Source organism: Camelina sativa, chromosome 17, assembly GCF_030686135.1.
Source record: "Camelina sativa cultivar CO46 ecotype springtype chromosome 17, ASM3068613v1".
Classification (NCBI taxonomy): domain Eukaryota; kingdom Viridiplantae; phylum Streptophyta; class Magnoliopsida; order Brassicales; family Brassicaceae; genus Camelina; species Camelina sativa.
Window position 1 is genome coordinate 11,462,380 of NC_141896.1, and position 15,780 is coordinate 11,478,159.

General features: G+C 36.4%; 1 protein-coding gene across 1 annotated transcript; it reads left to right on the forward strand.

The window, feature by feature from the left end:
- Positions 1-6,016: 6,016 nt before the first annotated feature.
- On the forward strand, positions 6,017-7,039 carry LOC104759409 (DNA topoisomerase 2-like). The gene is made up of 4 exons (XM_010482343.2): positions 6,017-6,118; positions 6,172-6,483; positions 6,569-6,858; positions 6,946-7,039. Exons 1-4 carry the CDS (start codon positions 6,017-6,019, stop codon positions 7,037-7,039), a joined length of 798 nt encoding a protein of 265 aa, XP_010480645.2.
- Positions 7,040-15,780: the final 8,741 nt, after the last annotated feature.

The window sequence follows — 15,780 nt, forward strand, 5'->3', positions numbered from 1 at the left end:
AGATGGACTCTACGGTTGAAATTATTAATCACGTTTTTATTTTGAATGTCCTCGTTCGTGTGAAGTTTGGGATTTATCTCTGACTCCGGTCTTGTTAGAGGGTTTACCATATGAGTCGGTGTACTCGAATTTGGATTTTTTTTTTCTAGAGGGACGCCTCTCAACAGGGTGAGCCTGATCAATTTCTTCAATTACCATGGATTTTATGGGCAATCTGGAAGCCCATTAAAAAAAATCAAGGTTAAGAGATAGAGGCGAATGATATAATTACTCAGACTTTGGGCGATAATTTAGCATGGGAATAGGCGCTCTCTTTTACGGCAGTCATGTCAGCTCCATCTTCGTATTCAGATGTCCAGGTTTCTTCACCTCGTTGTCAGATTGATGGTTCTTGAAAAGCAACCAATGTGTATTCATGATTGGGCTGGTGGTGTTACGTTGGTGAGAAGCGAACCTTGTTGTTGGGGGCCAAGTGTCTAAAACAGAACCCCTCCCCCTGCATACGGAGGTAAAAACGTTGTTGTGGGCCATTGAGCGGATACGTGTTGAAGGGATCGCTTGTCAACGTTTTGAGACTGATTGTGCTTAGTTACTCACTATGGTGCAGTTTTCTGAATATTGGCCGTCCTTCTCCAACTTGCTCGATGAGTTTAACTCGCTGGAGTCTTTCCCACTATTCTCTATCTCTTGGATCCCGCGTACGTCAAATACGAAGGCGGATTGTCTTGCCCGTGCTTCGTGTTATCTTATCTCTGAAGTTTCTATTGTAAATCCTTTCCCTCTGGTTTGGACAGCTAACCGAGAAATTTCCTTTTAATTTTTTGATTGAAAAAAAGAACAGTAAATATATACACTTTTAGTTAAAGAAAATAGATGTAGATGAGTTCAAAGTTATTAATATAAAATTAAATTTAACAAAGAATATATATTTAGTTGTTTTCGTAAGTAAAAACAATATATAAAAGTAAAGAGATATAAACTTTTAATTATAGAAAATAGTTGTTTTTTTCTATAATACACTAATGTATATCCATTTACAAATCTACTATCTACATCACCACTAAAAGTGTATTTGTACACACAAATATATTTTAATGATAAAGTATACTCTTTAATCTTTACTACTACCAACAAATTGTCTTTATGAACACATTAAAGAATATATTAAATGTCTTTTCACTTTAACATTTGTGTAGTTACAAAAACGCATATGTTAATCTTACATACTCCTATCTTATATATTACAATAGCAGTCTTTTGGAATAAATTATTTGATTAGTGAAAAAAATATGAGACAATCTATTTTTTTATGTTTTTTTTCAACAATATTTTTCTTTGTGTAAAGGTGAGTATTTACTTTTTTTTAGAAACAGTAATTAATTGTTTAATTTTCACAATCATTTTTTTCTTATATAAAAAGTAATATTTTTCTTGTAAAATTAGCATTTTAAAATTAAAATAAGTAAATAATACTATAATTTCGAATTTTATGATATCTTACTATAATTTCGAATTTTAACAATATTAGATTTTCTTTTTTTCTATTTTACTTTTATATAAAACCTTTTTATGGTAGGTTTTGAATTTTTACATTTTTATTTTTTATAATTTTAATAAATTTAAAATTGACATGTGTCAACATCTGAATGATATAATTGACACATATCACGATCTTGTTAGTTAGTAATTTTGACATCAAACTTTATATAATAAGATATATATATATATGTATATATCTCCGTTATTTTAGGATTTATGGCATCAATACTTTTGAGTTTGGAAATGCATGTTGATTATTGGATCGAAAGTTCGAAACATGAAGTCTTCTTCGACAGAAATGGAATGGCGTCGTTTAGCTATGAAAAACCTACCAAGGTAATTAGGTAAGTAGGTAACACACCAAGGTAATAAGGTAAGTGTTGTAACTTCGTTTAGCTCTTTACTTGGTCTGATACTTAATCTATGTTGTGTTTGTTGTTTGCAGGTAACAACAAGAAGTAAAGAGACAGAGGATTTACGAGTTCCCAAGGCTTAGACCAGCCAAGGTACGTCTCGGTGAGCTTGACCGCTCACTAGAGGTTCCACTATGAACAAAGAACAGAGTACAACCAAGAATCACTCACCCGTATAGAAAGCTTAAACCCTCAAGAAGAAATAAGGAAGATGATGAAGAACTCTCACCAAAACCCAAAACCCTCTTAAACGCTCTCTAGACTAAAGTAACTCTCTTTGTTGTCTTACTCTACTGTCTGATTTTCCTTTCCTTTAAAACCTCCTTGTCCCCTCTGTTAATTCCCGTTTTTACCCTGTAGCAGGTTCTCTTGAGCTCCACGCCGAAGCTTGTCGTAATCCGCTACTCGACAGGATGCAGAGTCCTGTGTTCGTACAAGAGACGTGGACCACTTCATTCTAAACCAACCTCTTAATGGGCTCAACACAGCAAGGCCCATTTCCGGTTTAAGTCCACCAGCCCAATTCCATAATCGTTTTGACAATAAGTACGTAAAAAATTTGACCAAAAAGTAAGAAGTAATAACATTATGAACAAGATTTTGATGTGTTGCTTATTCTTATATATGTTTAAACTTTAACACAAAATTATTTCGCTGTGTAGTAGTATATAACAAACAAAAGAATTTGGAGCGCTCGGGACACGGCGTCTCACGCTGGCTTTTGTTGCTATCTTCATCAACTTGTCCGGTACGAATTTATAATGCTACTCTTTTCGTATTTCTTTACTCTTGGTTTTGCAATGCGATCAAGCATTCTATAAGTTAAAATTGGTAACGGCTAAAATCAAATATACTAATAAAACATAAGGGAATGGGAATGAGTATTTGATCAGTTGGGTTGGTTTCATTTGTTTCTAGGTTTGATTAGGGAAACAATCTATGTTAAACTATTAAGATATGCATGTGTCAGTGTTATTATTGTTTTTCTAAAGCCATTTTGTGTGTATGTTAAGTAGGGAAAGGGATTTCTCGCCGTTGTTTCCGACATAAGTGAAGAATAGTCGTTTCGGCAGGACCAACGTCTACGACAAGGATGGAAGGTTTTTCATTTCTTCTTTGACATGTTTTATTGAAACCTTATAGATGCTATATAAAAAAAACCAATGTATTTAAGCTTAATTACAACATACAACTTTATACAAATGTTCATTACTTTCTTTTCCAAAGTTTATAGATTTGTGGAATCGAAAATTAAGGAGATATTCAAGATTATCATCTTCTTCTTCTCGTGGGCAGGAAACAGAAGCTACCTTAAATTTTTACAACATTACTCCATCGTTTTCTAATTAATCCAATTTTTTAGATTTTTTTACATTTATCAAAAGTTCATTATAATTGCATCACTTTTTGGGTTTTACAAATTTTTATAACTAAACAAATAGTATTTAGTTACCTAATTAATCATAAGTAACTAAATTAATGCATAGATAACTTAAAAATACATCTTTTTAAAACAATTTTTTCTGTCTAGAAGTTGGATTAACAAGGAAAGGACGAGTATATATATGTTTACGTGAACCTTCTTACATTATTCTATAATATTATCGTTATGAATATTTTTATAATTTGGAGATCAAATAAGTATCTTATTATATAAAATTTGATGTCAAAGTTACTCATTAACAAGATCATGATAAATGTCAAATATACTGATTAGATATTGTCATGTGTCAAAACAAAAATTATAGAGGTAGTAAGACAGCTAATTATATTTAAGATATTTTTGGATTTTCAAAATTTTGTGGATGTTAACTGATTTTTTTTACTGACTATTTTATTGTTAAATTTTAAATACTAACCAATATACATATTATCCCATATGATGCTCATATTATTTTAGTTATTAAAATTTTAACTCTAATCCATGATTAAGTGAATTATGGTTTTAGGATGAAATAGATAAATGTGATTACTAAACTGAATGTCTAACGATGAAATTTATTTTAGATTTTAAAAAATTAAAATATTAATATGTATCATTTTAAAAAAATCATTTAAGAATATTAATAATTTTTTAATGTTTGATATTATAATTTCAACACATGTATTTTTGTAATGCATATGTCAAAATGTAAGATAATTCGAAATAAATTATAATTTGTAGGAATGAATCTTCAGTTATTTGATGAGAATGTCTCTATATCTTTATATATGTTTTTACTTTATAAATTTCAATCATTTAAAATTGATTAAGACATGAGATAAAATTAGTACTTATGAGATAACAACATAACAAATTTATCCTAAATAATGTTGATTCAGTTTTTTTGCGAATTATATTTTGTTAATTTTTATTTGTATTTTCAGTTCTTACTAAGATATTGATTTGATATGAAGTATTAATTATGTTTGATATTGTAACACCAGTGAACCAAAAAATTGGATTTTTGATAGTAGTGTCGATCGATACTGCTTGTGGTGTCGGTCGACACCATTTGCGGTTGGGTTAATCGGTTCGATTTTAATCCTCCGGTTCACGTGGTTGGTTAGGAGAACCCTAGACTCGAGTATTAAAAGGAGAACTCGACGTCTTCCACTTCTTTTAGCCGCTTTTTCACATCATAGAGAGAAAGAAGAGAGAACAAAGTCTCTGTGAGAGTTCTTGAGGTTTTGGTGGATTCTCTGTCTCTGTAAAGTGAGTTTCTTTCTAGAGAGTGTGGATCCAAGGCTGGGAACGTGGTGGGAAGCTTGTGGTGGTATGGTTTCGTCGTTTGTTGGTGAGATCTCATTGTTTTCGCAAAGGTGAGTGCATGACAATGACTTATCTAAGCTAAAATCTTTGTTTCTGTGACTTTGTGTGTTGTGTGGTTGTTTCTTTTGGTTGTTTGTGAGTTTTTCGTAGCTCATGAGACTTGAATTTGTTCCTGGAATCGTGTGGGACGAAAAGGAGAAGCTTGGAGGCGAGATTTGGAGGTTCTGTTTGAAAGAAATCGATACTCGGCATCGGTGTCGATCAACACTATCATGGTGTCGGTCGACACCAACGCAAGGACGACTCGGGGACTTGGCGAGTGTCGGTCGTCACCATGTGGAGGTGTCGGTCGACACCGTTAGGGATTCGGGAATGTCCAGCAGGTGTCGGTCGACACCAGTTGTCGTGTCTCTTTGTGCGTTTGCCTGGTTTGTTTTATTGTTTGTTGATTATGGCATGAGAGATCTTATTACTTGTGTGTATAGCTCAGTAGATGGAAGAATTATCTCACTAAGTATTTTTGGTAATACTTACGCCTCTCTTTTGTGTTGTGGCGCAGGTAAAGGGAAAGTATGATCGTGGAATCAAGGCTATGAAGAGGAGGATGTTCTATAGGCTTGGTTGTTTGCTCTGTGTTTTTTTTTAGGATGCTAGAGTGGAACTTAGTGAGTGGTCTAGAACGAATGCTAAGATTACTGGTTTATGATTTATTTTATGTTCTCGATTGTTGTTGGAATTGATATTATGTTATTTCTTTAATTGTTATTGGAGTTGCTTATTTGTTATCCGCTGTTGTTATTGATTGGGGGTAGGTTGCTAGTGAATATGTGATCACTAGATATTAGGATATTAAAAAAATACAGTTCAGGTTGTTTCAGATATAAAATATTTGGTGCTATGCATTAAGATAAAATGTGTAATTAAACTTAAAATATGGTTTATTATGATGGTATAGATATTTAAATGGTATTTCTTGTCCTATAAAAGTTTTTGGGTAAAAGAATAAAGATTAATAAACAATAAATATTATGTCATTTATAAAAAAACTTCAACCAATAGAAAACTATAACAATGGAAATTAAGGAAAAAGGAAGTTATAAAGAAAAGTCAAACAAGAAAAGAAGTAAAATGTCACAATACGAACTAGCAATTGCTATTTTTGTTTGGAATCATAACAATATAAATAGGGTTCTTGTGTTACAGTTTTGATCAGAGAAGATATAGAAAAGAGAAACACAAAGAGAGACTTAACTAAGAAAAAGAGAGGCTTTAAGAGTAAGAGTGATTCACAAAAACCCCTACGGTGGAAGAGATGTATCCTGAGAAGTATGAGGAGAAGTCGCTGCATGAGCACATATTGCTCCGTCCAGACGCTTACATAGGATCGATTAAGGAGCACAACCAGCCGCTATGGGTATTTGAAAACAGAAAGATGGTTTACCGACTTATGTCCCTGGCCGTTGCAAGATCTTTGATGAGATACTATTAAATGCGGCCAACAATAAACGTAGAGATCCCTCCATGGATTCTATCACAGTGAAGATCGATGCTGTCAAGAAAAGCATCAGTGTCCGTAACAACGGAAACGGAGTTCCCGTCGTGAAGCATGTGGAGAAAAATGTTTATATCCCTCAGGTGGTTTTTGGTCATCACTTGACCAGTAGTCACTTCGATGACAATACCACTGGTGGCAGAATCGGATATGGCGCCAAGCTCACCAACATATTCTCCGCTAAATTCACCATCGAAACTGCTGATGGGAAGAATAAATTCAAGCAGGTACTAACCAAACCTTTTGGATTATATGATTCATCTGATTTAGTATCTCTACTAGAATATTAAAGTACTATCTGGTCGTGTTCAGGTCTTCAAAGAAAACATGGCAATATCGTCTACTCCCATTGTGACCCCATGTCAATCCACTAATAAATGGACACAAGTTACTTTCGAACCTGACCTGAAGTTGTTTAACATCACTAAAATTGGTCGTGATACAATTTTGCTCATGGAAAAACGGGTTGTGGAAATGGCTGTTTGTTTGGGAGGTAGTGTAAAAGTCACACTTAATGAGAGGCTTCTTAACATAAACTCATTCAAGGATTATGTTGATATATACCTTGGCGCCAATAGATCAAGGAAGGATCCTCTGCCAAGGTTTTTTCTTATCATCTTTCATCAATTACTTTATATGGATTAATTACAACATTTATGGTTTTGATATTCTGAGTTTGCTGTGATTAGGATGACTTTGAACATAAATAGCACATGGGAGATATTTGTGAGCTTAAGTAAGGACAAGTTTGAGTATGATCAAATACTTGTATTGATACATTAGATGAATGATTTACAGAGTATATATAGTCTAGACACTAGGGTTTCACTTATAGATAATTACAAGTTGGTCCTTCATATATACACTTCCTTATACACCCCCTCAAGATGGAGCCAGTTTTCTGACTCCAATCTTGGATATGAGATTCTCAAACTGTGGACGAGGTAGGGGTTTTGTTAAAGCATCGGCGAGTTGATCATGGGTGGACACATGAGCGACGCGCAGAACCCCAGATTGAATGAACTCACGGACGAAATGGTAGTCGATAGCAATGTGCTTCATGCGGGTATGGAAAACTGGGTTGGCACACAAGTAAGTTGCTCCTACATTATCACAATATAGAACAGGAGCTACGGGAAGATTGATCCCCATCTCACACAACAAGGAACATATCCACCGCAGTTCCGATGCAGCATTGGCAACGGCCCTGTATTCGGCTTCGGTAGAGAAGCGGGAGACACTTCGTTGCTTCTTGGATGACCAGGAGATCGGACTAGCACCAAAATATATGATATATGCATTGGTGGATGTGTATGTGTTATGAGCTCGACCCCAATCAGCATCAGAAAAAGCATGAATCGTGAGTGTAGCATCCGATCGAAGAAAAATACCGTGAGACTTGGTTCCAGCAAGATAGCGTAGGACATGTTTCGCGGCCTGCCAATGTTTATCTGTCGGTTGGTGCATAAACTGGGAGAGTCGGTTCACAACAAAAGCGATATCAGGTCGTGTAAACGAGAGGTATTGGAGGCTACCAATGACTGCTCTATAGTCCTTCGCATCAGTAAGAGGCGTGCCGGAGTCGATAGCAAGATTTGGCGAGGATACCATTGGTGTAGCAACCGGCTTTGCATCAAGCATCTTTGTTTTGGTGAGGAGGTCGATGATGTATTTACGCTGCATAAGATGTAGTCCACGGGAAGACCTTGTAGCCTCAATGCCCAAAAAATAACTCAAAGGACCCAGATCCTTGAGTGAAAATCTTCGTGCAAGAGCCAAATGGAACGCCTGAACAAGTGAAGGAACACCAGCAATAATAATATCATCCACATAAACCAATACATAAATATAGTCATTGCCTTTGTGATAGATGAACAGCGACGTATCCGCAAGTGAGTTTTTGAAACCGGATTGTTGAAGAAACGTCTTCAGTTCTTCGTACCAGGCTCTAGGAGCCTGCTTCAACCCATATAAAGCTTTGTTCAATCTACAAACAAAATGTGGTCTGTCTCTGTCGACAAATCCGGGTGGTTGCGAGACATACACCTCTTCCTTGATGGTACCTTGTAAAAAAGCATTGTTAATATCCACTTGTTGTATGGACCAATTCTTCTTGACAGCAACCTCGAGAACCATCCGAATTGTTGTTGCTTTGATCACCGGACTAAATGTTTCAGAGTAATCCAAGCCGTATTGTTGATTAAATCCACGCGCCACCAGCCTCGCCTTATATCTATCAACCGAACCATCAGGAAGATATTTGATGGTAAAAATCCACTTACACGTTATCACGTTTTGAGCGGAGGATGGAGGAACAACATCCCATGTGCGATATCGTAGCTGAGCGTTGTACTCATCAATCATAGCATGTCTCCACCGAGGGTCCTTGAGAGCTTGTGCCACCGTCGTCGGGATATAGTGAGTGGTCGTGTTGGCTAATAGGTTGAATTTGGGATTTGGTTTGACGATATTGTTTCGGGATCGGGTTCGCATGGAATGGGTGTTTGCGGGTTGCGGAGGTGGTGTGGGACTGTGGGAATCTGGTGAAGTCAAGGTTGGTGACGAAGAGGATGTTAATGGATTTGGGCTTGGGGAGGTGGAGTTTGAGTGAATGGATCCGGTAGATGTTGATGGGCTTTCGGTTATTGGGCCTGGTGAATTTGGAGAATTATTTTGTGGGCTATTGTTTGGGGGGTTTGGTAACGAAGATGGTCGTGGAGAATCGGGAGGTTGCGTAGAGGCAGAGGATGACGTAGAAGTCGACGACGGTGACGCAGAGTGGTGGACCGGAGCTGGCGATGGCGAGGAAGATGACGTGGTGGTAGACGGTGGCGCTGGCGGTGGAGACGGGGAAAGGACCGTACACGGGGGCGGAGTCGAATGAGTTGTAGGGCGTGGCAAGACCGAAATTCCAAGTGACGGAGAGTGTGAGCGAACAGCAGCCTCCGGTGTAAGAAGAATGCCCTTGTGAACCGTTTGAAACGGGAATTGACTTTCAACAAAGTGAACATGTCTTGAGGTGTAGACACGACCTGTTTTTATATCAGAACAGAGGTAAGCACTTTGTGTCAGTGAATAACCGAGAAACACACACGGCAAGGAACGATCATCCAGTTTGTGCGATGTGTAGGTTCTTAACCATGGAAAACACAAACACCCAAAGACGCGGAGCTTCAGGTAATTCGGAGACTGCTGGAACAATTTCACATAAGGAGAGACACCGGAGAGGACTTCCGTTGGCATGCGGTTGATCAAGTACACGGCCGTCGCAAAAGCATAAGGCCAATATGTCTTGGGAACAGATGCGTGACCAAGAAGAGCTAGACCAGTCTCGACCACATGACGATGTTTCCGTTCGGAGATACCGTTATGTTCCGGTGTGTGCGGTGGTGTCGTGAGATGAGATATACCATTTGCTGCCAAGTAGGACCGTAACGCGATGAATTCTCCCCCATTGTCCGAGTATAGGGTTCCAACTCGACCACTAAAGCGATTCTCGACAAGATTTTTGAAAGCTATAAACACCTCTTTAACTTGAGACTTTTGTTTTAGGGGATATAACCAAGTATAGCGTGTAAAGTGATCCACAATAACAAGATAATATTTGAAGTTGTCAACTGACACAAGAGGAGACGTCCATACGTCGGAATAAAGATATTCAAAAGGTTTTGTGGAGACAATAGTGTTTGTATGAAACGGCAATTTATGACTTTTATTGATGAGACAGTCGGAACAAGATAAATCTTTGTGTTTAGAAGAAGAGAGAGGTAATGAAAATTGTGAAATAATAGCTTTCAAAATAGGTAAAGATGGATGACCAAGTCGAGAATGCCATGAGTGGAGGTCGGTGATCGGTGTTGGAGAGGCAGCAAAGCTGGTGATAGTGTTGTTGACAACCGGCCACTCATACAACTCATTCTTAGTTCGGCCGAGGAGTAACCGGGCCCCCGTGCTCAAGTCCTTCACCTGAAAGAAGGCAGGATAAAATTCCACCGAGACATTATTAGCATTACACAAGCGGTACACCGAGATCAAATTTTTGCAAACATTCGGCACATATAAGACATTATTAAGAGCAAGTGAACGAGTGGGAGTAGGGAGAATGGCGGAACCAGTTTTTGCAATAGGGATGCCTGAACCATCGGCTATAGTGACTTCCTCACCGCCAGTATAGGGCTGATGAACTGAGAGATTCGCCAAGTCGGATGTTAAGTGATGTGTTGCTCCCGTATCCATAATCCAGTTCGCCGGGTTGTATGGTGGTACCATAGCAACATTTGCACGAGGTTGCCAAGGCACCATGGAAGAAGACGACGCACCACTAGAAAAATTATAACCACCGGAAGATGGATATTGTCCACCATGAGATTGAAGCTGTGAGCACCGACGCGCGCTGTGGCCATAGACCCCACATAATTGACACCGTCCTTGATAGCCACGTCCATAACCACGAGAATCTCCACGAGACGCATTGTGATGAGATGAACCACGAGGACCATGGCGAGACTGATTACGAGACTGTTGATTGTAACCAGAAGCTTTGGAGGAGGCAGTGTTTGATGTGGCAGGAACCGCAGAGGAGTTGACCATGTTTTGAAGTTTGAGTTCATGATGAATCAACTTTTCGTGAACCTCGGTAATCTTCGGAGCTGTATCTCGACCCTCGATCTGGTCAACGATACGACGATAATCATCAGAGAGACCACCAAGAATGTAGTCAATCTGATCTTCATGGGTAATGGGACTGTCAAGCAATGCCAATTGATCGAAACGAGTAGTAAAACCCTGTACGTATTCATCGATGGTCTTGGTACCTTTCTTCCATTGAGTAAGCTGATCACGGATCTGCTTGATGTGAGCACGGCTGGGATTGGCATATGTGTCGCGAAGAAGAGTCCAGATCTCAGCCGACGTCTTTGCCTTGGATAACAGAGGCTGAACAGAGTCGGAGATTGTACCTAGTAGACCGGAGTAAATGAGATTGTCCTGTCGCTTCCAGTGTTTGTGCAAAGGATTCGCAGCAGTGACGCCAGCTGTGGTGACCATAGGAGCAGGGGAGGAGATCGAGCCGTCGAGATAGCCAACAAGATCATAGCCATCGAGTAGAGCATAAACCTGACGATTCCACATGAGGAAATTCGTAGGAGTGAGTTGTTTGACATTGGACATGTTGATATTGATGAGAGAAGACGCATCAGTGGGAGCAAGGATCTCATTGGAAGAGGCCATGATCGATCAAGAAGGAGAAAACGTGATGAGGAAGCAAAAAAGAGAAAGAGAAGGAAGAGGAGAAAAGAGGCGGCCAAAAAAATAAAAACTAGGTCTTTTTGGATCTTTTATTGCTCTGATACCATATGATCAAATACTTGTATTGATACATTAGATGAATGATTTACAGAGTATATATAGTCTAGACACTAGGGTTTCACTTATAGATAATTACAAGTTGGTCCTTCATATATACACTTCCTTATAGGTATGCTACATTTGATTGGGATTATTAACGACTTTTTCATGAGAACAATGAGTCATCTGATATCTCTGTTTTCTCATGTATCATCTCATGTCTCTGTTTTCTCATGATTATTCAACTCATATCTATGTTTCTAGATTAGCTTTGTCAACTCAATTGCTACAACCAAAGGTGGTACACACGTCGATTATTAGACAACTCAGATAATAGATTGCATTACTAATGCCATGAAGAAAAATAAGAAAAACGCTGAAGTGGAGACGAATAGTGTTAAAAACCACATTTGGGTGTTTGTCAATTGTGTTATTGATCATCCAGTCTTTGACTGGCTGAAAAAAACATTGATTCTTCCAGAGAGCAGTTTCAAGCCGGACTAATATGGAAAAAGAAAAGGTTTATTGGGTTGAATTAAAGCTATTTAGATTTGGTCTTGGGGTCATAATGGGATACATATGGTGGTGACATAGTTTGTGTACCTAAGTCCATCTTCAAATTTATACTATTGAACAAAAGACTTGACTTAATTTTCTTTATTAATCAATCTTCAGCAAATCATTCTTATAATGCTTTATCCGATCATTTAATAGTTTTCTCTCAAACTTTTTCAAGATACCATTAATTTTTACTCTTAACTGCATTTCTAACCCAAAAAATTTGGAATCAACATTCAAACCCAATGCTCTTTTTCTCTTTCTTCCCCTTTGAGGCTTGAGTTGGTGAGCTTGGTTATTGTCTGCAATAAAAACCTACCTAGCTAATTGGCCCTCTCCTTACATTCCAACCCCTTTTTGTGTTTTTCTTTGAACCCAGTTTTATGATTTGTAATGATTATGATCAATTAATATCTCAATTATTGATTAACACGATCAGATGTTTTATTGATATAGGTTAGAAACATAGATTAATTGAAAAAGAAATTAAGTTGAGAGCCAGCATTGCTAATACTATCTTCTTCTTTTTTTGGGCAAACGAGTTTATATTAAAAGCGGAAAACTTACACTCCAACTGTGCATTGCTAATACCTAATCTTCAACAACCATACCATAAATTAGGTGTAATATTATTATTAGGAATGTCGCCTATGTAAATTTTACGTAAAACCATTATCAAGATATGTGCTACTAAAGTTCATTCAATCCGTTTGACACAACCGAAATAAAGTATTACATTGGCTATAAGTAAAACGCCATGTCCAGAATAGGCTTCAAACACTGCACTAACGAGATAAAGTTGTGCATGTGCACTTACGTAATATATATGCTGTGTTCATCATACTGCAGAGATGTTAAATCAATGAATTTTAATGTTATGTTTTTTAAAAAAAATGTAATATATGCATATATGAATCCAAAAATTAGCCATGATTGAGGAGCAGCTTCCATGTGGAAAATGCCTATGATTGGTTCTTGTGCTAATGTTTGCAAATGATAATAACAAAAGTCCAAGCAAAACTTGGACCCAGTCCTTTGTTATAGTCATTACAATTTCTACAAATTTAATACTCTCTCTATATAACCAACAAAGTTATTGAACATAACACTTTAATTTGGTGGTAAATTATAGTATTAACCAAAATTTTGTAGAGATCAAATATACAAAAAAGAAACACCTTTGCATCTGACTCATTGATATCAGTCACTAATTACAATCTAATTATTGTACGGAGATCAAAGGAATTAGAACTGTGCCTTTTAATTTCCACTAGCTATGATATATGTTAGAAGATATAGTTTTAATTTGTTGCACCATATATATAAAAAACAAGTTTATAGTACCGTATATAACTAGATTTGAGTTGTGGAAAGTGGAAAAACAAATAATTGAATTGTTTTCACAAAAGAATGATTGAACATGTGATCTGAGACGGTAATAATCATCCTAAGAATATAAATTAATTATATGAACACAGAGATTTAACATGCATGTCACTTTTAAACAAATGTAATATTTGGTTAGTGTCCCTATTATTGGTTTAGCCACCAAAACATAGTAATTGAATGTGTCGGCTGTTGCCTACCCTAAACTTATAAAGATATCGATTTTTTACATAATAATTACTTCATAATACATTAATATGTACAATTTATTTGGTCTTCTACGACTACTTCTGCATCATCTAAAATAGTTCTATAGGAGGAGAGTTCCAATCAACTTTGCTATATAACTTTCATTCTAGTTTATTTAATTTTGACGACAAAGAGTATTAACTTTTTAAAATTGATATGATAATTCTTCTTACGGAATTACATCACATTAGATATATAAATTAAAAAAAAAAAAAAAAAAAAAAAAAAAAAAAAAAAAAAGAGGGCGAATTCAAGCAATATAGATGTGGTCTTGGGGTCATAATTGGGCACACATGGACGATTCCTTGTACATGAACCTAACTATCTATTAACATTTCATATTGCCTACAGGCGACAACACAATTCCATTGGTAGATGCATCTCTCATCTCATCCAAAAAAAGATAAAATTCTATTTATTTATTTTAAAAAACCAAGAAGAAAATAAGAACATGTGCAAGTGTTCCCTTGCAAGGAAAAAAACATAGATGCAAAAATATGAGAAATAACTAAAAAAATGTGGGAGTTTGTTGTCACCATTTGAGGTATGTCCATGTGAAAGCTCTTCTCTTATCTTTCCCCAACTTGTATTAATTAATATTTGTAGTTTAGCTTTGCCACATAGTCAAACAACATTACTAACATCAACATCCATCATTTGGTCCTCGCTCCAAATGTTATTTATCCCCTTTTGCTCACTCTGTCCATTTTTCAGTTCTTACATCTTATTTAGCATGATATATAAACTCCTTTTTAGGATATAGGATTATGGTTATTTAATTTAATTGTTGTTTTGGAGATGCTGTTATATTATAACTAAAGTTACGAATATCGAATGGTAGAATGTGGCTTTAATCTAGCTACTAAGAAATAGTTACAGTTTAATTTTTATAAATTCATGCATATAATATAATAATAATAATGTTTTTGATATATTTCTAAGTAAAATAATCTAGAATGGTCGACATCTCATAAGAATACAAGAAAAAGGGGAAAAAAAAAAGACATTCTAGCATTGATGGAGGCAATTGATTTGATTTTGAACTTAAATAGATGTCGTAATAGAAACAAAAGTGTTTAATATAATCCATGCCACCTTAATTAGCTGGGCCTTCATTGTTGAACTATTTACATGATCTTGATGGTTTAATATTTATACACCAGCTAGCTAGCAAACTTATTGTCGCAAAGAACCAGTTAGATCAAATACAACCGATGAGTATGATCTTGTACCGATTCGGCTAAGGTCATTCTGAGTACCAATCAAATTTTATAAACGAAAAGAACAAGACGAGAGCGGGGAAAAGGCCAGAAAGAATGAAACCATAAAAGAATGGTGTGGGACGAACGAAAGTCACATGGAGGGTATTATGTATTTCCCAACAATGCTACAAAATTGATGTCGCCGTCTTGACAATAACTGTAATGTTTATGAAAGTGATCATTCCTTTGTTCCTCCATAACTTAAAAATCTTCAATATATGTATATTTTTCATATCATATTCCTCATACGTTATAGGTGAAACTAGTTATTATATTGTACACGTAAAAAAGGGTAACTCAATTATTCGTTTGGAACCATAGGTACACGTAACAAGACTATCTAATAGTAATAACATACGAGTGAAGTAACCAACCATATGTAACATTTTAATGCTTTAGCTGTTTTTTACTTTCGAAATACCATTGCTTGTTGCATAATACTGTTTTAGTATTACTATTGGCCACACATGATAAATTTTGAATATGAAATCTTTAAGAAAAAAATAATAATGTAGCAGTAACAACATCGAATCGAAGGAGGAGGAGTAAATCAAGTCACGTGCTCGTCAGGCCAATTTGCCTGCACTCTCCATTTCAACTTCACGTGCTTTTCACATTACTTCCCTTAACGTCTCTCTCTCCTTCTTCCTCTTCATATAAATTTACAATTCTTTTTTTTTGTGTCAAACATTAATTTACAATTCTATGCCACTCTAATATAGT

What these genes read in the sequence shown, in the direction of transcription:
- LOC104759409 (XM_010482343.2), top strand. Translation starts at nt 6,017, where the DNA reads ATGTATCCTGAGAAGTATGAGGAGAAGTCGCTGCATGAGCACATATTG. An exon ending in GGAAGAATAAATTCAAGCAG is followed by an intron (nt 6,484 to 6,568) that starts GTACTAACCAAA and finishes GGTCGTGTTCAG; the next exon opens with GTCTTCAAAGAAAACATGGC. An exon ending in AGGAAGGATCCTCTGCCAAG is followed by an intron (nt 6,859 to 6,945) that starts GTTTTTTCTTAT and finishes TGCTGTGATTAG; the next exon opens with GATGACTTTGAACATAAATA.